General features: G+C 34.7%; 1 protein-coding gene across 1 annotated transcript in view; it reads left to right on the top strand.

Annotated features, from left to right (window-relative positions):
• AP3B1 (adaptor related protein complex 3 subunit beta 1) overlaps nucleotides 1-26,069 on the top strand; it is a 336,292-nt gene that overhangs the window by 128,712 nt on the left and 181,511 nt on the right. The window contains 7 exon segments of the mRNA XM_043972455.1: nucleotides 3,929-4,087; nucleotides 16,032-16,129; nucleotides 17,625-17,679; nucleotides 17,758-17,829; nucleotides 21,144-21,158; nucleotides 21,160-21,207; nucleotides 23,586-23,718. Of these exon segments, the coding sequence (XP_043828390.1) occupies nucleotides 3,929-4,087; nucleotides 16,032-16,129; nucleotides 17,625-17,679; nucleotides 17,758-17,829; nucleotides 21,144-21,158; nucleotides 21,160-21,207; nucleotides 23,586-23,718 (580 nt within the window).

Here is a 26,069-nt window from a genome sequence, read left to right on the forward strand (position 1 = left end):
GGCAAGAGATTGGGTGTGGAGGAGGTGAGAGATAGTGAGGGATCCAGAATGACACCTAATTTGCAAACCTTGGGGACTGGGAAGAATATGGTATCCTTGACAATAATAGGGAAGTTTGGAGGAGGGGGGGTGGTTTGGGGAGAAAGATGAGTTTAATTTTGGACATGTTGAGTTAAAGATGTTATTGGGACATTCAGTTCAAAGATGTTAGAAAGGCAGTTGGAGATGTGAAGCTGGAGGTCAGGAGAGAGTTTAGGGCAGTATAGGTAGAGCTGAGAGTCATTAGCATAGAGGTGGTAATTAAATCCGTGGCAGCTGATGAAATCACCAAGTGAAATAGTACAGAGGGAGAAGAGAGGAGGTCCCAAGACAGGAGGACCTGTGGTTAGAGAACACGATCTAGCCAAAGATCCAGCATGGGAGGCAGAGAAGGATTACATAGAAAGGACAAAAACCAGGAAAGAGTGGAATACCCATATCTTAGAGAAGAAAGTATCAATGAGAGGAGGGTGATCAGCAGTGTCAAAGACTGCAGAGAAGTGGAGAATGAGGATTGAGAAAAGGCAACTTTGGGGAGAACATTTTTGGTTTAAAAAGCATTTCTTTATTAGCACCTACTATGTAAGAGGTACTGGTAGGGCTAGGTGCTAAGGTAGATAAATACTAGAAGATAAGTCTCATATTCTTGACAATCTTAAAATAAAATAGAAATGACTATCCCAAAGGATTATCCTAAGGTCATTCCTTGATGCTTGGTAAATCTTAAAAGATAGTTTCTTTTGTTATTAATTGTTGATTTGATTTTCTCTCCATTTTAATGACTTAATTAGAAGCGGGAGTCAATTATGTTGTCCATAGTTTCTATATTGATTACTATTTGACTTTGAATGTATACTATCTGAATATATTCCTTATTTCATTCAAGTTTAAAATGATTTTACTTATCACACTTTTAGCTTAATAGTGATGTAAGTATAAAACAGTTTTTTGCTCACTTAAATGTAGTCATTACATAAAATTTAGTGGTGGCAGTATTTCCTAATTACATTTCTTAATGATTCAAGTAATAGCTAGAATTTATATAGTTCTTTATGGTTTAGGAAGTCTTCTACATAATGTTATCTAATTTAATCCTCAGAACAACTTTTTTAGCTAAGTACTATTTTTAATCCCTATTTATTCCTAGAGGCAGCTAGGTGGCTCGGTGGACAGACTGCTGGGCCTAGGGTCTGGAGGACCTGAGTTCAAATGCAGCCATACCTATTTATTAGGTGTGTTACTGTGGACAAATTACTTAATCTCTATTTACCTCATTTTCCTCATCTGTAAATATAGAAATGACAATAACACCTACCTCCCAGAATTGTTAGGATCAAATGAGATAATAACTGTAAAGTTCTTAACACAGTGCCTGGAACATACTAGGCATTAAGAAATGCTAGAGTACTATTATTATTTTACAGATGAATAAACTGAGTTGGAGAAAGGTTAAGTGATTCATTAAGGGATAAAATTATCTGTCTTTCTTACTGCTTACAAAAGTTACTACCTGTGACTGTAAGCCAAATAACTAAAATCATCGTGCCCTTTATTAGAATACAGGACTCAAATACTAAAGGGGTATATTATTTGATACTGAGTGATGTTAAGGGCTAAAATTCTAGCTAAACTGTCTAAAATATCTAATGAGTGGTCGCCAATAAATTATAAGCTTTAGCAAGAGTTAGACTTTTAAGCATTTATTAAGGAGAATAAGAATTTGGTAAAGAGAGAGAAAAAGGCCTAGATTCCTATCTATTAAAGGGAGAGCACATTTCTAGCTCCCTTCTCCGCCAGAGTCCAGAGGAAAGAGGCCCGAGACTCCGCGCCAGTCTCTTCCTTCCTCCTCCCACTAGTCCGCGTCACTTCCTGATACCAAAGACAAGACTCCTGGTCTTGCCCTCAAAGACCTTCGCTTCATGGGCAGAACTCTTCTACAGTTAGTATCCAGCAGGTGGCGTTATTCCAATCGTTACAGTGAGAAATGTGAAAGAAGAAAAAAGGCTCATTAAAAAATGGCATTTCTCATGTGTTTGAGGGCTCTAATTGCTAGTTTTGTGCTGAGTGGGTTAATACAGTAGGTTCATCATGCAGCAGTTTGATAGGAGCCAATTCGTATTTTTTTGATCATAGTAAACTACAGCTGTTCCTGGGCGCTTAAGCTTTTAGAGCTTTCAGTTGTTTAGCTATCATTTTATTGGTTGACTAATGCATTAAACAGCTAATTTGGCCTAAAGTTTTATGAAAGAGGAGTCACTCAACTGGTTTTGACTCAGAGGTATAATTCAATTGCAGTCTTCTTTTGAGTACTCCTAAGAAACAAGTAATTTCCTTATTACAAATTGTGTGTTCCAAGAAAGGTGACAGTGTTATACATTGGAATTTATTATTGAAGTTCATTATTATACATTTAAAATTAAACAATTTCCTTTAAAACACCAAGTGAAATATGAGTTACCTGTTTTGTTTAGAGTCCTTTCTTTCCCAATCAAAATCTGAGAAGGTTTATTCATATTTACTAAGAGATTTGCCATTTTTTAGAATTATTGAAATAAAAAGAACCAAGCTAGAGGAAACAACTAATTTAGTACTCATATAATTTCTTTTGGTACTAATTATCTTATTGGAATAGGGAAATAAATATATTTTGGTCTTTTAAGCTATTTACCAATTAAAATGGAGTCTCTTTTTTGCATTTCTTTGCAGAGAGAAAATAGTCCCAAGGTATGTTATCTTGGGTTGCATATTGAGCTCCTTTGTTCTTTGGAAAATTGTATTTTGTACCTTTTTGTAGTTTCTCTGTAGGGTCCTTGGTGTCTTCATCTTTCGAGATAGCTACAGTGGTATTGCCTCTTGTGCTTAATTTTTATTTTGGTAAGATTTGTGAAATTGGGAATATCCGAGAAAATTGTCCTCCATCTTGTTGGTCATGTGACTCGAAAGTCTTTCATTGCCTAGAAATGAACTATATGCTCCCCACTTCTTGTGGTCCCTGAAATCCTTCAGGATTCAGCATTACTTGTAGGAGGCATTTCCTTGTCCTTAAAATGCTAGTTATTCTTGTCTGAAATTACTTAATGCCTCTTGGATATTTCAAATTGCTCATTTTCTTTATCCTTGAAATGTCATATATTTATTTTGTACGGTACATACTTTTGTACATAGCAAGCTCCCTTCATAGAATGATATTCTCTTGAAAACAGGCTGTTTGACTTTTGTCTTTGTCTTGTATCCCCAGTACCTAGCACAGTGCTTGGCACATAATAACTGTTCAAGAAGACATCAGGAACTTTTAAAATACTTACTGTGATAAGTGCTGTGAATACAAATACTGCCCAGAGGACATTCCCTGCACTTTGGGATTTTACACTCCAAGAGGAGAAGACAACACAAGGATTTTACTATTGAGAACTTTCTTTTTTAGATCTTCACTAGCTGTGGCTGCTGAGGAAGCTACGGCCTACAGCACCAGCTTGCACCTCTACAAGGTCCTTGGTGATTTCATCAGGGACCACCAGAATCAGGGCTAGTGGTCTACTATTCCTAGGGCTCTTGTCATTAGTGTCCTGAGCTATCCCTATCAGAATCTGAGGAGAGTGAGAACACATCATATACTTAAATTATTGAGAAAATGAGTAGAATTACCCAGGTTTTAGTAGATGACAGCAACAAGGATTGGGAGAGGATAGTAAGAACTAATTTCATTGACCTCAAAAAAGGAAAGGCGTTTGAGGAACTATGGTCAGGAAATGGTCTTGAAGTAACAGTGGAGACCAAGAAGTTAGGTCACAGATCCTTTTTGTCCTTTGAACAATAGTTTTCATACTTAATATTTGGTCTTGTAGTATTTGAACTTCATCATGGAGCTGGATTGTTTCCTTCCTTGCAGGACGACAACCCAGAAGAGAATAGCGCAAAGAATTTCTATGACTCAGATGAAGAACAAAAAGAAAAGATGGACAAAATTAAGATATCTTATACCATGGATCCAGACCACCGACTGCTCATTAGAAATACTAAACCTTTGCTACAGAGTAGGAATGCTGCGGTATGTTAAATGTTTTGTTCCTTTTGTGTCTTTAAAGTATTCAGAGAGATTTTTTAAGTGCCAAATGTTTTATGAAATATAATGCTAATATGCTAATTTAAAATGCTTTCTTTATGTATTTGTGTTAGTGGTATTTTTTTTTTGTTTATTGATACAAACTAAAACAGTAAATTAATGTGGCATGAAATTATGTTTAACAAAAACAGTTGTTGATAAATTTTATTTTTAATGTGGCAGGTACTTCCTCACCTAAACATATTCAAAAGGACATTCCTGGAAGTACAATCTATCAGTTGTTAAGAGAGTGGAAACATTCCTAAATTGAACAGTATGGTACTACCTAACATTGGTTAATTACAAATTCAAGGTGTTTTTTTTTAAAAGGAGAATCACCAAAATAGCTTTTTAATCAAACCTTTTTTCCTAGCTACATTTCACCTTCAGAAATAAAGCCACAGCAAGGATGTATAGCACAATTTTTTAAAAAATCATAAAAGTATTTTATTATTTTCCGGTTACATGTATAGGTAGTTTTTTGTTGGTTTTGTTTGTTTTTTGTTGTTGTTGTTTTGTTTGTTTGTTTTTTGGGGGCAGGGCACTGAGGGTTAAGTGACTTGCCCAGGGTCACAAAGTTAGTTAAGTGTCAAGTGTCTGAGGCTGGATTTGAACTCAGGTCCACCTGAATCCAAGGCCAGTGCTTTATCCACTGCGCCGCCTAGCTGCCCCCTAAAGAGTCTATTCCTTTTATTGTTTTTTTTTTGTTGTTGTTTTGTTTTGTTTTTAGTAAGTCAATTGGGGTTAAGTGACTTGCCCAGGGCCACACAGCTAGTAAGTGTCAAGTGTCTGAGGTCAGATTTGAATTTAGGTCCTCCTGAATCCAGGGCCAGTGTGCTATCCACTGTGCCACCTAGCTGCCCTGTAAACGTAGTTTTTAACATTTGTTTTCATAAGATTTTTGGTTCCAAATTTTTCTCCTTCCCTCCCCAAGACAGAAAACAATCTGATATAGGTTATAAATGTACAATCACATTAAACATTTCTGCATTAGTCATGTTGTGAAAGAAGAATCAGAACACAAGGGGAAAACCTCAAAAAAGAAAAAAAAACAACAGAAAAGTATAAACAGTATGGTTCAATCTTCATTCAGAATCCACAGTTCTTTTTTTCTGGATGTGGAGAACATTTTCATTCATGATTTCTTTGAAATTGTCTTAGATCATTGTACTGCTGAGAAGAGCCAAGTCTATTACAGTTGATCATCATACAAAGTTGCTGTTACTGTGTACAATGTTCTTCTGGTTCTGCTTACTTCACCCACTTAACTCTTTCCAGGTTTTTCTGAAATCTGCCTGCTCATCATTTCTTACAGCACAATAGTATTCTTTCCTAAAGTCCTAATACAGCATAATCTTACAATTTCTCATTAATTACTTATATTAGTCACAATAATGTTTAAAGCATTAGTAAAGGAGATTAGATTTAGTAGGAGATAAACATAAAAATGTCTTGATGTATCAAAATAGGCATCCTAAAGAAAGATGAGATTTTTCATTTGTTCATTCAACAAGTTTTTGTGTATCAGGCATTATGCTAGGTCCTGAGATTTTAAAGAAAAAAACTGAAACAACCCCTGCCCTCAAGAAGGTTACATTCTGTGGTGAATGGGAGGATACAACAGTTATAGAAATAAGTAAATAAGCAACACAATGGTCCATCTCCTATGTCCATGCATTTGTCCCATGTCTGAAATGTACTCTTAAAATTTTGAACTTCTTTCCTTTCAAAGCTCAATTGAAATGATACCTCTCATACAAGGTCTTACCTTCCAGCCCTTTCTCATCTCCATTTGTCAGTGTCTCCTTCCCTGTTCCATATTACTTTGTATTTGTGACATAATGTTGATGACACCGTTTTAAACATTTGAAAACTCCTTTATTTGTCTCTTGTTAAGTCCAGTGTTTTTGGGCCCAACAATTAGCATTCTTTTTAACACCCTGAACTGGCAAATGTGACATGACCAGGACCAAGTACATTTGGACATTCACCTTACTTTTGAATACTTTGTAGCCAGAGATTGCATTATCTTTCTTGGCAGAGAGGCAGAGTCAAAATCGTGAAGTAAAAGGTAGCAATTTTTCTTCATAGTTTGCTCCATAATGACCTATAAAGGGCCTAAGATTGGAAACCAAGAAAAAGTTATAGTGAGTCACATTTCCAGCCCAGGGCAGATAGAGAGGTCTGAGGTCACTGAGATGGGGGCTGGCCAATAGCATAGCACAGTAGCAATAGGTGGTGTCAGCAGTGGGATGTGACTGCAGCAGCAGTGGGGCACAGCCTAGTGACCATGGGTGGTAAGAGGACTGAACACCTGGACAGCAAGAGATCCCAGGGGATCCTTGTCCTTGGCACTGGGAGCAGGAATAGGTGACATCTGGCAGCTCTCTTATCCATTACCCAGTTCTGGGTCACAGTTCCAGGATGAAGAAGAGTGGTTGCAATTGCAAGGGAGCAGGGACCCTACCTGTGTGAGGAAGAAGGGACAGTTTCTGGAAAAAAATAACTATATGCCTCTGAGAACAAGAACATACTGGGGACTCAGTTCTAACCTTTAGTCCTGCACATAAGCCTTCAGTTGAAAAAAGCAGGGCAGGAGACCAAAACCAAGAGGAAGCCAGAAGTTCAGTCACTTTAAAACTGCAGAACCTTCCAATGAGCTATGTATTCTGTGATTAAATTCAGCAGCAATTTATGGAAACTGAATCACCACATGCAAGCCAACAGACCCATAGTGGGTCAGGAATTTGCAGAATACAAACCCAGAGAATAGTGTAACAGACTTCTTCCTGCATCATGTGTTGGAAGCACTGAAAAATCACAGACCCCAAGATTGGTCCGTGAAAGCAGCAGAACAACATAAAAGACTCAGACCAGTCAGCTACCACTCAGATATTTACAGAGACCATCATGAATATGAAGTACAAAGTCAAGAAGTATGCTAGAAAAATATGCAAACAACAAAATAACCTGATCACAGAAAACTGCTATGGTGGCAGAGAAGATCCCCCCTTCACACACACACACACATACACGCATAAGAAAACAATGACTTGAAAACATTTAAAAACAAAAACCTCAAAGAAAAATTCATATTAGACACAAGCCCAATAAGAATTTCTAGAAGAGTTTAAGCAATTTTTCAAAAAAAGAACATTTTTTTAAAATTAGAGAGGTAAAGGAAAAAAATGAGATAAGAAATGAGAGCTATTCAAGAAATTTATTTTAAAAAGTAATACCTTGATAAAAAAGGCACAAGAGGGGCAGCTAGATGGCGCAATGGATAGAGCGCTAGCCCTGGAGTCAGGAGTACCTGAGTTCAAATCCGGTCTCAGACACTTAACACTTACTAGCTGTGTGACCCTGGGCAAGTCACTTAACCCCAATTGCCTCACTAAAAAACAAACAAACAAACAAAAAAGGCACGAGAAATACAATAGAAAATGTCATTAGAAATCAGAATTGGCCAAATGGCAAAAGAGAAACAAAAAATAGCACAGAATATTACTCCTTAAGAATTAGAATTGACCAAGTGAAAGCTAATAACTCTATGAGACATCAAGATACAGTAAAAATAAGGCCAAAAGACTGAAAAAAATAGAATAAAATGTGAAATATCTAATAGGAAAAAACCAACTGACTCAAAAGATAGATTGGGAAAAGATAATTTTAGAATCATTGGACTACCTGAAACTTGTGAAGAAAAAAAGATCCTAGGCTCATTTCAAGAAATTATAAAAGCAAACTGTCCAAATATTTTAGAACTAGAGGGCAAAGTAGAAATTGAAAGAATCCAACTGTCATCTTCCAAAAGAAATCCCAAAATGAAAACACCCAGAAATAGTATAGCCAAATTCCAGACCTGCTGGGTGAAGGGGAACATACAGAAATTAGTTCCAAAGAAGCCATTCAAATAATGTGAAGCCATGGTCAAGATCACACAAGAAAGGAGTGGAGAACTTGAAATATATTCAAGAAGGCAAAAGAGCTAGAATTACAACTAAGAATGACTCATCCAGCAAAAATGAGTCTAATCCTACAGAGGGAAAAACTGGATATTTAATGAAACATGGTACTTTCAAATATCCTGATGAAAAGATCAAAGCTGAACAGGAAATTTGACATTCAAACACAAGACTGAAGAGAAGAATACAAAAGCAAATATGAGTGAGAAATCATAATGGACTAAACAAGGTTAAACTCTTTATGCCCCTTTATGGGAAGATAATACATGTGTGTAACTTTTCAGAATTTTATAACTAGTACTGTTAGAGGTTGTCTACTTAGATAAAGAACATGAGTGTGATTATGCTTTGGGATTATCTCAAGAAAAATGGAGTGATGAGGGAGAGGAGTGCACTGGGAAATAGGGGAAGGGAGAGAAAGAATGGGGAAAATTATTTCACATAAATAGGGTACTCAAGGAAGAGTTTGTAAAGTGGTTGGAAGAATGGAGGTAGGGGGTGAGGTGGGACTGTACAATATTTGAACCTCAGTCTCATCTGAACTGGTTAAAGGTAGGAAGAAGATACATGCACACATACATGAATACATACTTAGATATTTAATGCATCTTACCAAATAGGGAAGAAGGAGGGAAGGGGGTCATAGGAAAGGGATAAGATAAGAGGAAGGATAAAATAAGGAAAGCAATGGTTAGAATCAAAACAGACTCTGGAGGAGAGAGGGAGAGAGAGAGAAAGAGAGAGAGAGAGAGAGAGAAAGAAAGAATAGAATAGAGAGAAATACACAGCAGTCCTGAGTTAGGAATGAGAATGGGATGAACATGCTCATAAACTAGAAGAGGATTGTAGAATGGATTAAAAATGAGAATCTAAAAGTATGTCGTTCACAAGAATCAAACTTAAAGCAGAATGATACAAACAGTTAAAGGTCTGGAACAGAATCTGTTATCTTTTACCTGAAGTAAAAAAGGCAGGAATAATAATAATGATGATGATGATCTCAGACAAAAGCAAAAATAGATCTAATTAGAAGAGATGATCAGGAAAACTGTATTTTGCTAAAAGCTATCATAGGCATTTAATTAATGTTAAAATTCAACATATATGCACCAAATCATATAACATCCAGATTCTTCGAGGAAAAGTTAAAAGATGTTATAGGAGGAAACAGATAGAAAACAATAAAAGTTGGGGATCTCAGTTTACCCCTCTCAGAGAACCATAAAATAAAAAAGAAGTTAGAGATGAGGAGAATTTTTTTAAAAGTTATATGAATGGGAACAGCTATATATGGCAGCTTTGCAAAAATCGATCATGTATTAGGGCATAAAAACCTCCCCAAAATGCAGAAAAGCAGAAATATTAAATGTGCCATTTTTGGAACATAAAAATTTCATTCAATAAAGTGCTTTGGAAGCAGAGATTAAAAATAAATGGGAAACTAAATAATCCTAAAGAATGAGTGGATTAAGGAACAAATTATAGAAATAATCAGTAATTTCATTAAAGAGAATGACAGCAATGAGATAATATCATTTGTGGGATGTAGCCAAAGCATTACTTTTGGGGAAAATTGCATCTCTAAATGTTTATATCAACAAAAGAAAGAATAGATCTTTGAATTGATCATAGAACTAAAAATGAATAATGCCCCCCCCAACAAATTAAAACTCCCCATTTAAACAATATAGAAATCCTGAAAATTAAAAGAGATGAATAAAATTGAAATTAAAAAGAAAAACACGTTGAACTAATAGCGACAGAAAGGAATAAAAAAACCCAGATAAACCATTGGTTAATTTGATTAAGAAAATAAAGAAGAAAACCAAATTACCAGAATCATAAAGGTTTTATTCATAACCATTGATGAAGAAAGAAGAACTTATTCGGTGCTGGGTTGGTTTTTTTTTTCAACCACATGTCAATGAAACTGGCAATCTAAGTGAAATAGATTAATATTTGTAAAATTTTGAATTGCCCAGATTAACAGAAGAGGAAATAGAATCTCTTCAACATTACAGGGCTTAGGGGTGCAGTTCCCCTGTGACTTGGAATATCTGTGTCAATTTTTTCAGTCCTCCATTCATATCAGAGAAGTCTAAATTTTTTCTTTTATGGGGTGTTTACAGTATCTTATTGTAAAATTTGGGTTAAGTATTTGGTTATAGGGTATAGGTAGGTCAGTGTTAAGTAAAAATACTCTACATATATTTTATACATTTCTGATTGAGTTTCTAAACTTTTTCTGCGTCATCTGTTGGCCTTCACAGATCATTGTCAGCTTGCGCAAAACTCCAAAAAAATTCCCATTTAATTTCTTATGCCAACCCACGATGTATTGAAATTGCAATGTAAAAAGTTGTTATGTGGAAGGGATAACTAAACTTAAATCATGGTAATCTAGAAAAAAAAAATTAAGACATAAATTAACTTCCTAAGCAAAAAAACACAAGGCCAGATGGTTTCAAAATTATATTCTACGAAACATTTAAAAAAAAAACCCAGTTAATTCCAATATTACATTGACATTTTACTGTTTGAAAAAAAAAGTAGGTAAAGGAGTCTTACTGAATTCCATTTGTGATCCAAATATGGTCTTGAGAGCCAAAACAGAGAAAGAAATCTGTAGACCAATTTCCCTAATGAATATTGATGCAAAAATTTTAAATAAGATTCTAGCAAAATTACAATACTGTATCACAAAGGTTATACACTATGACCAAGCTGGGATTATATGAGGATTGCAGGACTAGCTCTGTATTAAAACTTTAAGCATAATTGACCATGTTAGTAGCAAAAATAATAAAAATTACATGATTACTTTCATAGATACAGAAAAAGCTTTTGACAATATACAATTCCCTTTTCTGTTAAAATAACTAGAATGTATAGACAAAAAAAGAAACCTTTGTTTTAATGACAGTCCCTATCTAAAACAAAGATCAAGAATCTGTACATACAGTACATTACAGTATCTGTAATGGTAAAGCAAGGATATCCATTATCACCATTATTATTCAGTATTTTCCTAGAAATGTCAGGTGTTTTTACTAGAAATGCCACGTAAAGGGACAGCTATGTGGTGCAGTTAATAAAGCACTGGCCCTGGTTTCAGGAGGACCTGAATTAAAATTCTACCTCAAACACTTGACACTTACTAGCTATGTGATCCTGGGCAAGTCACTTAACCCTCATCGCCCCTCCCCCCTCCCCCCCCAAACCAAAACCATATTCACACACATAAAGACATCAAAATAATTGGAGAAATATTAATTCCTCCTGTGTAGGCTGAGCCAGTATAATCAAAGTGACAATACTATCCAAATTAATTTATTCAGTATCATGCCAGTCAGGTAACAAAGAATTACTTTATATACCTAGCAGAGATTCATCTGGACATAATGGCAATAATATCAAAGGAATCAGGGGAGAACTAAGATGGCAGAGGAAAGGCAGTGATTAGCCTGAACTCTTCCCAAGACCCCTCTAAATACCTTTAAATAATGCCATAAGTAATTCCTGGAGCAGCAGAACCCACAAAAGGACAGAGTGAAATTCTTTTCTTGCCAAAGACAGCTTAGAAGGTCAGCAGGAAAAGTCTTTTGTACCAGGGTAGTAGTGGAGTGCAGTCTAGCGCGGGCTGTGCCAGTGCAGATTTGGACCCAGCAAGTCAGGATCAGGCCTTAGGAGCCACTGAATCAGCAGAGGCAGCAACTGCTTCTAGTACTCAGCCTACAGACAGTAACAGGGTTGAACAGTTGACCAGAAGGAGATTACAGGGGTCTCTTTGGTAACACTAAAGCAGTATGGCCGCAATGGAGTGGGAACCCTTTTCATAGTTCCAGGGCAGAGAAGGGGGCTTGTGGTTACTATAGATCAGAACATAGGCCAGGAGAGTAGGGAACACACCTCTCCTTAGATCATACCACCTTGGAAGAACTGAAAAATTAGAGATTCCTAGAAATTTCTCTGAAAAGAGCTGCACAAAGGCCCTGAAGTTTGAGACAATGTGCCCTCTACTCTGGAGGTTAAAATTCAAGAAATATGCTAGAAAATGATCAAACAGAAAAAAAAAATCTGACCATAGAAAGTTACTATGTCAATAAGGAAGATCAAAACACACCCTCAGAAGAAGATAACAAAGTCAAAGCTCCTCTATCCAAAGCCTCCAAGAAAAATAAGAATTGGCCTCAGGCCATGGAAGGGCTCAAAAAGGACTTTGAAAGTAAAGTAAGAAATGTAGAGGGAAAAAATGGAAAGAGAAATGAGAGTGATACAAGAAAATCATGAAAAAAAGTCACCAGCTTGGTAAAGGAGACACAAAAAATACTGAAGAAAATAACACCTTAAAAAACATTCAGACTAGGCCAAATGGTAAAAAAGGTACAAAAAGCCAGTGAGGAAAAGAATACCTTGAATATCAGTATTAGCAAAATGGAGAAGAGGGTACAAAAGCTCGCTGAAGAAAATAATTCCTTAAAAATTGAAATTGAGGGGCAGCCAGGTGGCGCAGTGGATAGAGCACTGGTCCTGGATTCAGGAGGATATGAGTTCAAATCCGGCCTCAGACACTTAACACTTACTAGCTGTGTGACCCTGGTCAAGTCACTTAACCCCAATTGCCCCTCAAAAAACCAAAAAACATTAAAAAAAATTGGAATTGAGCAGATAGTAGCCAATGACTTTATGAGAAATCATGAAACAATAAAACAAAACTAAAAGAATGAGAAAATAGAAGGTAATGTGAAATCTCTCATTGGAAAAACAACTGACTTGAAAAAAAAGATCCAGGAGAGATAATTTGAAAGCCATGATCAAAAAAAGCTAGTGACTTTATGAGAAACCAAGACACAATAAAGCAAATCCAAAGGACTAAAAAAAAAAAATAGAGGACAATATGAAATATCTCCTTGGAAAAACAGCTGAGCTGAAAAATACATCCAATAGAGATAATTTGAAAGTTATTGGACTACCTTAAAATCATGATCAAGGAAAGAGCTTAGACATCATCTTCCAAGAAATTGTCAGGGAAAATTGCTTTGATATTCTAGAAGCATAAGGTAAAATAGAAATTGAAAGAATCCAGTGATCACCTTCTGAAAGAGATCCTAAAGTGAAAACTCCCAAGAATATTATAACCAAATTTCTGAGCTTGCAGGTCAAGGAGAAAATATTGCAAGCAGCCAGAAAGAAACAATTCAAGTATTGTGGGTCCATAGTCAGGATAACACAAGTTTTAGCAGTTTCTACATTAAAGGATCCAAGGGCTCGGAATATGATATTCTGGAAGGCAAAGGAACTGGGATTATTACCAAGAATCACCTACCACAGCAAAACTGAGTATAATCCTTCAGGGGGGAAAATGGATATTCAGTGAAAAAGACTTTCAGGCATTCTTGATGAAAAGACTTGAGCTGAACAGAAAATTTGACTTTCAAATAAAAGACACAGGAGAAACATAATGGCGAAAAGGAAATCATAAGGGATTAAAAAAGGTTAAACTGTTGATATTCTTACATGGTATGAGAAACAGGTGCAGACCACCTTCTCAAAATAAGTTCTTTCAGAGGCAGCTTTGGCATGACAAAAACCTTTTATTGCATTCTCATGAGAATGGGCACCCACAGTAAAGCCACTTAGTGAGGGCCAGTGCCATGAGTGAGAAGCCCATATTTATTCTCAGCCCTGAGTCACTCTAGGTTGCTAAGCTGAGGTTCACAATCTTCCAGAAGAGTTCTAACTAAATTCTCCTTGATATGTCACCCCTCCCATCCACATATGCCTTCATGCAACCCATTATTTAAAATGAGGTGGAGGAGAAGTTAATATTCATAAGTCTATTAAGCAAGTGCAGTAGTAACTAGGGTTGAACTTTTACTTACTTTCTAGAGTACTGGTGAGAGCCAGTTCAAACTGGTTTTTATCAGTTCTCCCTCTAACCCTGAAAAACTTACTTTTGTCAAATTCTTGAGTTGACCTAGTTTACTAGATAGTATTGCCTTGCAATTCCTTATATGAGTATGCTTTTCTCTGAGAAGAGTCCACTACTTTAACAGGTTGTTACTGTATCTCACAGTGGGAGGATGATACTGGTAACTCGTAAGAACTTTCTCATTAGGACAGTGGGATGGAGTGTGTGTGTATATACACACACACACACACACACACACACACACACACACACACACACAGAGGGCACATGTATGAATTGAATAGCAAGGGATAATATCTTAAAAAATAAAATTAAGGGGTGAGAAAAGAATGAGGGAAAGGGACAAGTGGAATGGGGTAAATTATCTGTAAAGCAGAAGCCAGAAAAAGCTTATATAGTGGAGGGGAAGATCTGGAAAGGTTCAGGGAGGGTAAGTGAGTGAACCTTAATCTCTTGGCTCAAAGAGGGAATACATACACATTTAATTGGATATAGAAATTTATTTTACCCTGCAGGAAAGTAGGAGAGCAAAAAGGATAAGGAGGGGGAAGGGCGGGGGAGGGAAGGGGGAGGGCATATTGAGGGAAGGGGTAGTCATAAGCAAAACACTTTTGAGGAGGGATGGGGTAAAAGGAGATAGAGAATGATAAGATCACTGTGATATAGAGGTGAGGAGGGAGTGTCTTCCAGGCATATGGACTATTCAGTACAAAGGCATGGACACATGTGAGGTAGAGGGGGGCCCTGTGTGAGGAACAGAGAGAAGGCTTGTTTGGCTGGATCACAGAGTGTAAGTGGGTGAGGCTGGAGTGATAGGATTCAGTTGTATGGTTCTCTGAAAGATAAGTAGAAGCTGTTTTATCCTAGAGGCAATTGAAAATCACTAGAGTTGGTTAAGTAGGGGAATCAAATGTCCTCAGAAAATTATTTTGGCAGTAATGTATAAGATGCACTGGAGTAGGGAGAGATGAGACACAGAAATCACAAGTTTGTTGAATTGAACAGCTAAGAGATGATGAAGGCCCAAACTAAGGTGGCACCACATCCACAAAACTTTTTCCCCTCTTGTTATGAGCACTTTGAAGGTAGGGACTATTCGATTTTTATTTTTATATTCCTATAGTATAATGTTGGGCAGATAATAAGTGCTTAATAAATACTTTTTGACTAATTCACTGGCCTGCCTTTTTTTGTTGTTTGTTGTTTGTTTTGTTTTGTTTTTTGAGTTTTTTTTTTTTTTTTGCAAGGCAGTGAGGGTTAAGTGACTTGCCCAGGGTCACATAGCTAGTAAGTGTCAAATGTCTGAGGCCGGATTTGAACTCAGGTCCTCCTGAATCCAGGGCCGGTGCTCTATCCACTGCTCCACCTAGCTGCCCGTGGCCTGACTTTTTAAAAACAATTTCCATTTCTTTGAGTCCTTCTTCTGTTCTTCTTCCTCCTCATTCTTCATTTTCTGAAGTCCTTCTAAATTTTATATCCCTCAAATCAATTTCTATCTTATTCCTCAGTTCCAGAATCCTCAAAATCTCCTCCACTCACGGGCTTTTACTTTTTCTCCCACCAAAGCCAAAAATAGCAAGTTTTGCACTGACTTGAATATTTTTTCTTACCCATTAAGTTCCAACTATAATTGCGTAGAATCTAATGTATTTTATTGTCAATTTTAATGCTTTTGTTAAATTTTAAAAGAGTATTTCTTGGGGTTAGGACTTGTGCTGCAGTGGAAAGTGGATTTTGAGTCATAGGAAATGGGTTCAAAGCCTTTTACTACTCTTCCTGCACCTCATTTTCTTTATCTGTAAAATGAAGACTTTGGGCTCAGTGGCTTCTGAATTCCACTTGAGCTCTACATAGATGTGGGTTTGGATTAGTAACTTTTATCTTGTAGGTTTGTTCTTGCAGTTGACATGAACATATAGGTCTCAATTCAACTTAAAGCAGATTTTTTAAAGGAGTCATTCATTCATTAATGATATTTCACACTTTTTTTCAGGTTGTTATGGCAGTTGCTCAGCTGTATTGGCACTTATCACCCAAATCTGAAGCCGGTATTATTTCAAAATCACTAGTACGTTTACTTCGTAGTAATAGGTAGGCAATTTTATTCCTTTTTTCTGTTTTTTTCAGAACTTGTGTTCAAGAAACTATCATTTGTTTTTCATTCATTATGTGAATTTAGATCTAATAATTATAAAGGATATGTTCGATAAAAATTGATAATCACAAAAGTTTATTAAACAGTTTTAGTGGTAAATATTGATTCCCCCTCCCCCCCCAAGAGAAACAGCTTAAAAATCTTAGCACCTTTTTTTTTTTTTTGGTGGGGCAATGAGGGTTAAGTGACTTGCCCAGGGTCACACAGCCAATAAGTGTCAAGTGTCTGAGGTCGGATTTGAACTCAGGTCTTCCTCAATCCAGGGCTGGTGCTTTATCCACTGTGCCACCTAGCTGCCCCCTACCTCATATTATTTTAAAACAAAGAAAAAGGAATTGGGGACAGTTTTAAAGTGCCTAATTCTGGAAATTATTTTTCTTTTCCCCTTCTTACATTTAAAAAGTTTTATTACAGCAGCTAGGTGGCACAGTGGATGAAGCACCGGCCCTGGATTCAGGAGGACCTGAGTTCAAATCCAGTCTCAGACACTTGACACTTAATAGCTGTGTGACCCTGGGCAAGTCACTTAACCCACACTGCTCCACAAAAAAAAACAAAAACGAAAAAGTTTTATTGGTGACTTTTGCTTTTACATTGCATTCATTTATAAATATACCCCTACTCCCATATCAATGAGCCCTCCTTTGTAAAAAAGAATTTTTGAAATGTTAAGTAAAAATGACCAATCTCAGGGGCAGCTAGGTGGCTTAGTGGATAAAGCACTGGCCCTAGAGTCAGGAGGACCTGAGTTCAAATCTGGCCTCAGACACTTGACACTTAGTAGCTGTGTGACCTTGGGCAAGTCACTTAACCCCAATTGCCTCACCCAAAACAAAAAACAAACAAACAAAAAAATAACCAATCTGTTATATCTCATAGTATATGTACTTTTTTTGTCCATAACCCTATAAACTTTTCAGTGAAAGGAAGAAAGTACATTTTATTTTAATTATATATTACATAACATCCAATTTTATTCTGTTCTTTTCATTTATATTATTCTGATTGTTGTGTATATTGTTTTCCTGGTTCAGCTTACTTATTTCTCAATACCTCATCTTCCCATATTTCTCTGAATTCTTCAATACTGACTTTTAAAAACTGCATAATAATATTTTATCTCATTGATCCACCACAATTTATTTATCTATTTTCCAATTTTTAGGAATTTTATTTGTTTAGGCATGTGAGGGTTTTTTCAAATGTCAGTTATTATCAGATTGACTTACTTAATAATTTGAATTACTTTTTTTGTGGTAAATGGTAAAAATAATTTTTTCCATTAAAAATTTGAAATTTGCTTTTTAGTATGATATGCAAGTATGTCTCTTTAAGTATTAAATATATTTCTGATTTCCCATATTTATGACATCATTTAGTATCATTCTATTGAAAAATATCCCCAATGAAAACTTTTCCTTTTATTTCTAGGGAGGTGCAGTACATTGTTCTACAGAATATAGCAACTATGTCAATTCAGAGAAAGGTATGCATATCACATACAATTTAGGAAAATATCAAATAGATATCCTATTAATCTTCTTTTTTTCTTTTAAAAAATTAGGGCATGTTTGAACCTTATCTGAAGAGTTTTTATGTTAGGTCTACTGATCCAACCATGATCAAGACACTAAAGGTATGTATTTTTCAGTTTTCTAGATAGTTCCTAATGTTTGATGTAGAAAAAAATGGATATAAAACACACACAAACACAGAGAATTCTAGACTTGATTTCTTACAATTGGAGGTTAGAATTCTAATGTAACAAACTTAACTATATTTAAAACTTTCACCCCCCCCCCCAACTCACTCACTCTCTCTCTCTCTCTCTGTCTCTCTCTCTCTCTCTCTCTCACTCACTCACTCACTCACTCACTCACTCACTCACTCACTCACACACATCATAGTATATTGTAATCAATATTTTTTCCTCAACCAACTTATACTTGTGTGCTTCCTACCTGTATCCAAGAAAACAACAGAAAAGGAATAGGAAAAATCTAAACTCTACTTACTTGGTGGTGACTTCAGTAAACAATATCAACAAGGCATCTGTGATATTAACTAATATTTAGATTCTTCGGATATCTACCTCCCTCTTTCCTCCCCCTACATTTTGGGGAGGGGGGTGTTATTGCCTCCTAGGTTTTTTTGTGCTTAAAATACTTGTTGCTAGCTATAATGCTCAATAACAGTAAATTCCACTTATATAGTGTTTGCCTCACCATAACTACTTGAGTTTTAGTATTGTTCCCATATTACATTTGATGAAACTGAGACTAGGAAATGACTTGCATAGCTAACAGCATTAGAGCCATAGTTCAGAGTCTGAATCTTGTCCAGTATTCTTTACTCTACACTGTATTGTGTACAGATGAGATGAACAGAGAATATGAGAAATGAGATAAAGCTTATATCTCATTAAGGTTTTTTTTTTCCTGTAGACATTTACCTATCAAAATCCATATGAATTATACATGTCTTCTATAGAGAAATGTATATCCCCTTAAATGTTTCAAATAAAGCAACATATAAAAGGAAAATATAGAGGTATATATGTGAATATAAAACCTGTCATTTTATTCTCACTGTGTAAGACCTTTTAAATTATGGCTTAGTTTGCTCTAGATTTCCCTACATTGCCAAATACTAACTTTTCAGTTCACCCATAATTTCTTTTTTATGTTAAGGATACATATCATCCTTGCAGAAGGGCTAATGCCTTGTACACAGCAATTTAGTTTGAAAAATTAATGCGTAGACCATCTCTGCTTTAGAGAATCACAAAATCTCAAGCTGAAAGGGACCTTATACATCATCTGAACAAAGGGTTCCTATCCCTTTTTGTGTTGTGGACCCTTTTGGGGGGCTAGTGAAGCCACCGGCAGCTCCCTTCTCAGAATCATATTTTAAAATTCATAAAATAAATGTATATGCTTACAACGGAAGACAATTATATTGGAATACAGTTTCAATTTTTTTTTTATAAGTTTACATATCGTCAATTAAGAACCCCTGATCTGGACCAACCCCTTCCTAAACAGGTCTCTCTTTTATCCTTCTTAAAGACCTACTTCTCAAGGCAACCTGTTCAGCATTTGTAAAACTTTAATTCTTGGGGAATTTTACCTTATTTGGTACCTAAATCAGTGAATTTTCTTCCCAATACTCCTTGTAGTGCCCCCTGGGACCAAGCAGAACAAGTCTAATACAGCTTTTGAATGTTAGCAGTTTTTTACACACCACACTTCCTTCCTTCCTATCCCCTTTCCAAAGCCTTGCAGTCTTTAAGGTAAACATCCCTAATTCCTTCAACTAGTTCTCCTATGGCTTAATCTTTAGTCACTTCATCATCTTGGTGGTTCTCCTCCTTCCCCCCAACATTTCACTAGCATTATGATTATGAACAAGTACCTTCATCTTTCTGAGCCTCAGTTTCCTAAATTGTAAAAATAGGTTTTTATAATATCATTATTAACTGTCTTGGGATTATGAGGTTTACATGTGATAATATATACAAAACACTTGAGAATGTTAAAGTGTTATGTAAATGTCACCCGTTATAATTACTATTCTGGGTAAGAATAGAAATCATGGAAACAAAACAATAAGTCATATATCTAGCTTAAGGGTAGTCCTAGTTTTCTTCTCAGGAATAAGTTATTTGAGTTATTCAGTCTCTAAATTAAAGTTAGTAGTTCCTATTTTCTCTTTCTACTACTTTCTCACCTTTTTTCTTTACTGAGTAACTTTATTGACCATAGAATAGGTCTCCTTAGTGTGGTAGATCTACCAGCAATTTTAATTGTTTTATTTTATAGCTTGCCATAGGCCATTGGTTATTGATCAAACCTTTTTTTTTTCCCTTTCTGAAATTTAATTTAGTAGAGCACCTATTCAATGTTTTTTTCAGTGTAGATTCTAAATAGCAAAGAAAATGTTTCATATTGTGGGTGAACTGAAAGGTGAAAATTATTCTTTTTATTCTAGTCAGTTACTTAACTTTATACTTAAAGACAATATAAAATGAGAATTTCCATATGCAAAGTAGAACAAGATTGCACAGAAAACTCTGAATCTCTGTAATACATAGCTTGGTTTTCCTTTTAGGTATAGAAATTCAACATATAACTTCCTGTCTTGCTTGCCTGTGTTTCCTTCTGGCCTTCCTTCTGATCTCTCCTTTGCATTAAAAGTACATCAATGATCTTTTCTTTTCCTTTCTTTTTTGAGGTCAACCCAGTCCTTAATCTTATAACCTCATTTTCTTCTTCCACCTTTTCTTCTCCCTCCTTTGAAGAAAAAGAAAAACAAGATTCCAATAACAAATATGTATAATCAATCAATACAAGAAAATGAAGGTTCTAAAGATAATATTATGGAAATATGGCCAAAAAATATTCAGGGACACAGTTGAGACTTAAATCATACTGTATCTATAGAAATCTGGTATTGTTAGTTCTTATGGGAGTAAAATTACTGCAGAACTATTATTTTAACCCACATTTACAATATAGTTGAAGTTTACTTTTCACTTATGACAAATTGATAGGACTTTCTGATGATTTGTTATTTAGACATGTAATTTTCACTGATAAGTGTCCTAAGATTTTAGATAAATACAGAAAATTTCTCCTTATTTTACTTAATTTAAAAACGTAGGTTGTCACCAGGCCTTGCCACTAGCTAAGAAGCCAAAGTATTAATACCTGAAATGAGAAGCATTAAAGTGAAGAACTAGGACAGGTAAACCGAGTATATTTCCAGGAACTCTCAGATGGACTGGATTTCCCCAGACTGAATAATCAAAAAATATATGTAAAACTAGTTTTATGAGGGAAGGGTTGACAGACACCAAATTGTGCAGCCTTGATTCTTGTGTTAGTTGTAAAAATCCTTTCCCAAGGTTATGACCCTTTAAATTACTCATGTTGTATGTTTTTCTTATAGCTTGAGATATTGACAAAATTTGGCAAATGAAGCCAATATATCCACGCTCCTTCGAGAATTTCAGGTTTGTGTACAAAGCTCTTATACTCCAATCCTTTTCCTCAATAAAACATAATCTCTTAAGCAGAGATTGTTTCATTTTTTCTGTCTTTGTATATCTCATTTTAAAAGTAAAATACATGCCTGTTGCTTAACTTGGTAACAAGAAAACTTAATACTTATTTCTATTTGAGTGTCTTTGTTAAATTTTGAATGTTTATATAAACAAAATGCAGATTGACAAATATCCATTTCCCGTAAAAAGTTATGAACCAAAATGTAACACAATAGAAAAGGAAATCATAAAGTAATATCCTCACAGATTTGGATAACCTATGGCACAGTCTTCATTTTAGAAATTATGTCGCTGAGGGTGATTTCCAGTAGGTGTTAATTGAAAATATTAGTGCCTAAAAGTCTTCTTTGCTTTTTGCACCCTTCAAGAGTGTCCAGTTTGTGGTTGTAGTTACTACATGTTAAGTCTGTCCTCTTTGATATTCTTCTTAAATTTCATGTTTTTGTCAAGAATCTCACCCCTTAAAAAAAAAACGCCAATAATTTCCTTCATATATTCAACCTGTTTGTTTGGATTTGTATTTCAGAAGTCTGTAACTGTGCTACATTAAAGAGGATTTTTCCTTGTTTCCCTATGATGTCTCTCCTTCCTTGCAGTTCTTTCTTCATCTAATAATATGTGATTTGTTTCTGTAGCTTGTTTGCATCCTTTCTTCATCCATGCTCAATTGAATGGTGTTGCCATTAGACATAAACTCCTTGAGGCCTGAGGCTGTCTCTTGCCTCCTTTTATATCCCCAGCACTGAGCTTGTGCCAGTTGTTTTTTTTTTTTTCAGTGCTGTTAGACTGGCTATTGTGTGTCTTGGGGTTGCTATCTTGCCAATTAATGCTGAGGATATTTTCTAAGGTCTGTTTTGGAAGCTGATTTTATTTTTATGTTGTTTTAATCATGTATCTAGTTAAATCAATACGTATACTTGGATACTATAAGTATATGGAGGCACACATGTAGGACTCTTCTGTTAATTGCTGCTTTTTTTGGCTAACATTCAGAAAGTTTCTAATCTTACTTTATTTGTCTTGTCTTCCTTCATATTTTTCTTTCCTTTCTTTCCTTTAAGCAGCATTGGCAAAAGTTATTTTCTTCTTGATTTTTTTCTGTAATACTCATAACTGGAAAGAATTCAGTTTACAGTAAAAAAATTTTTTTTATTATTTCTAATTTTGAAGCCCCTAAATTATTTGAAATGTTAAAATAGAATACGTATACCTTTTGGCATACTTAGCAAAACCCTATTTTTACCTTTTTAAAACTAGAAGACTAAATAAAAAATTCAATATATGTAAATGAAAACACTCATTCAGATTTGAAAGGATCTTAGAATCCTTCATATTGTTTTTGTAAAATGTTAATTTTAAAACCCCCGTGTTAAGTATAATTTGTACAATGTGTATATTCTGAAGTTGCTTTCATAACTTGATAAGTACCTTTTCTTAAATAGACAACTTTGATATATTAACAAAGTTTTCACGTTTGTCATTTTCAGTGATTACTATCCATTTTTCTTTCTTTTACATTTTCTATTGTCTCTTCTGTTTGTCTGAAAATCTGAAGAATGTTATTATGAAACAAACCCTTAATGAAGGTTAAATAGTGTTTATGCCTATTGTGAATTGATAGTGCAGAAGATCATTATATTTCTGATAGATTTCTTCTCTGTCAGTAATTTTATGTCCCTTCCTATACTTTGAAAATAAAATATTTGTCATCAGGCTATATTATTTTCTGTTTGTCTTTTCCCGTCTCTCTAAACCCCCCAATTCTTTGATTTGGTGTCCCGGAAAAAAAGAATCCTTCTTTGAAGCAGATAGGTCGGTTATTCATAGATTCACAGATGCTTCTGGTTAAATGGACTGAAACCTCCCTGAAGAGAGAGTTCTCATCAACTCTTTCAACCTTGCACTCAGACTAATTGCTGTCTTTGGGTGACTGCCCCCCACTATCTCTCGAGCAGTTATAAGGTACTGTGGCCACAGGTGACTGGAGCTGGCATCAAAGTCAGACCTATCATGTATGTATATACACATTTGGATACCCTACAGTTATCTCTATTTCCATGATTTGCTTCTTGGAGAAGTGACCACAGATATTAGAATGTGCACTTCTAAGGAAATATTCTTTAAATGAAAACCCAAACCATAGATAAGCTATTAGTGCAACTTTGCTACTTTGTAATTTATGTATTTTTAGAAGGCATATCTATTTTACAGATGTTATAATTTTTTACTTGGTAAGACCACCAATGCACAAATAATGGATACGTTGTCATGATTTTTTCACTTAATAAGTCTTATATATAGCTAATGGAACTTTCTCTTTTCTTTAGACCTATGTGAAAAGTCAAGATAAACAATTTGCTGCAGCTACTATTCAAGCTATAGGCAGATGTGCAACCAACATCTCAGAAGTAACCGATACATGCCTTAATGGCTTGGTGTGTTTGCTGTCCAACAGGGATGGTAAGGTGGCTTCTGTTTTGTTTATAAGGATTTAATAGTTTGAACCTTCTTGTATGGATCTACAGGTAATAGCACAGTTAGGAATATCACATGTCATGGTTTCTCTTGAATCACTTGTAATAAAAGTAGTGTAGCATAGCAGTTGCATCAAGTAATGTTTGAGCCTCAAAGCACTTTTGTCTCTTTTTTAAAAATGATGTTTCAGTTGGAAATGGTGGTAAACATATCTTTTTATTACTATCTACAAGTGATTGTGGCAGTTTGGTTCATTTCTTGTAGCTCTTAAAAATGTGCTCTGAGGTACCTTTTCAGAAGAAATATTTTTTCCTCCTTTCTAATAGTTATGCTGTTGTATAATAACTATCACCTGCAGAGGGTGCTGAAAGCAGGCAAATGCAGTTTTTTTTTAAACATGTAGAATTGATGAGGTTAAAAATTATGTTCATTGTTTTAAGTTAAACCCTTCAAAGTTGGTTTGGTTCTTCAAGTAATTTTGCTTTTAAATTAAATTAGAATTACAAGTCATTAGGTTAAAAAATTTAGGTGGATATAAGCAAAGCAAAATGAAAAATATTGGTTACATAGGTAGTTAAATCAATCAAAAATTATCTAGTCAGTTTTAAAGACTATATTCAAACTTTAAGAGGTCTCCAATTTTTTAGGGACATGACTGCAAAGTAACTACACTTACAAGAAAAAGGGAAAAAATCTACTAGATATAAGACATTTTCTTGACTATTTTTCTTTGAGAAATTGTTTATTTAAAAGTATTTGTGTTTGAAATGATAGATTCTGCTTATTGAAAATATTGTTCTGTGGAAATAATTTATGAAATTATAAATTTTATGGATATTTTTATGTATACCCATATAATTTAAATGTAATGCCCATTTGGCTGAAAAATTTATACATTAAAATTTTTTTTTTACAATTTTTTCTAATGAGATGATTACTGTGCAAGTAGCTCAATTTTGCAAATAGCCTTTTTCTTATAAAATTCTTTATAAATATATTATATTATTTCAACTATTCCAGTGCAAAAAATAGAAATGAAATTTAACTTCAAAGTGCTTTTAAGGACATCATTCAATGTGAAGAGAAAATAAAATTGTAAACTTATAGAAATTCAACATAGAACGGTTTAAAAAAAACTAATAAATTTATTTGTTTTTTCTAAAAAAGATTAAGATTTTTTTTTAACTTTTCCATTTAGTAAAAAATATTTTCTTTGTTATAGTTTCCATTTTAATTGCCTCACTTCCCACAATATTTTCATTTAGTCTTATAGTAATTCAACATCTTAAATAAAAACAAACCTGAACTTTTTTGTAAAAATTTATGTGACTAATTTAAAAATAATCAAGGTAGCATTACTTAAAGTAAAAACTGTTTACCAAACCTAATTGTTTATGTTGTTAATAAATATAGTTCTGATTGAGTTCAGAATGTACATAATTATAAATGTATGTATATGCACATTTGGAATACCCTACAGTTATCTCTATTTCCTGATTTGCTTCTTGGAGAAGTGACCACAGATATTAGAATGTGCACTTCTAAGGAAATATTTTTTCATATTAATATTGTCTGAATTTTGTTATTTTGAAGAATTTTAATTTACCTCAACATTTATGTGGACTCAAAATGTCAAGAATGTCTAGTGTCAGGTTTCTTTCCACATTGTTTACCATATGCATTGCTAATTTAATCACAGAAAAATGAAACTAGATTGGTATTTTGAATAAGTAGGGTGTGACTTGTACCCCAAGTAAGTCAGACCTATCATCATAGTATCTCAAGAGCCCTAGGAGTGCTCATATTCTTGTTTTGTAAATCAAATTATGCAGCTTCTATTTTTAAATTACTGTTACTGTTTGTCAATGCATAAAATTGAATTACTTATAATTAATCTCAAATTTGTTGTTGTCCAGAAGTCATTTTTCTCGTTCTTCCTTTTGCATCTGTATAGTATTTTTATGATTCAGCTCCTAAGAATTATACATATATCTCTCTCTTTTAGCCAAATCTACATTTATATTTATATCTACATCTGCACTGTACATACAAATACAAGGATTTGGTCTCTTTTTAAGTTAACCTATTATCACATGATATACTTTTAATATGAGATGAGGTTTTATCATTTCTGTCTTTAATAGGAAAGAATGCTTTCATTTGGTGAAATTAAATACTGACTTTGGGAAACTATCCAAAATATTAACAGTTATGAGACAAGACTTGTTAGACTAACTTTTCTTTAAAACTTGAATGGAATGCTTAAAATTTATCTTGTCCTAATTTTGACTCTGTATATAAGTATGCTAAAATTGTAATAGGATGAAAACAAAAGC

Source organism: Dromiciops gliroides, chromosome 1 (assembly GCF_019393635.1).
Source record: "Dromiciops gliroides isolate mDroGli1 chromosome 1, mDroGli1.pri, whole genome shotgun sequence".
Lineage (NCBI taxonomy): Eukaryota > Metazoa > Chordata > Mammalia > Microbiotheria > Microbiotheriidae > Dromiciops > Dromiciops gliroides.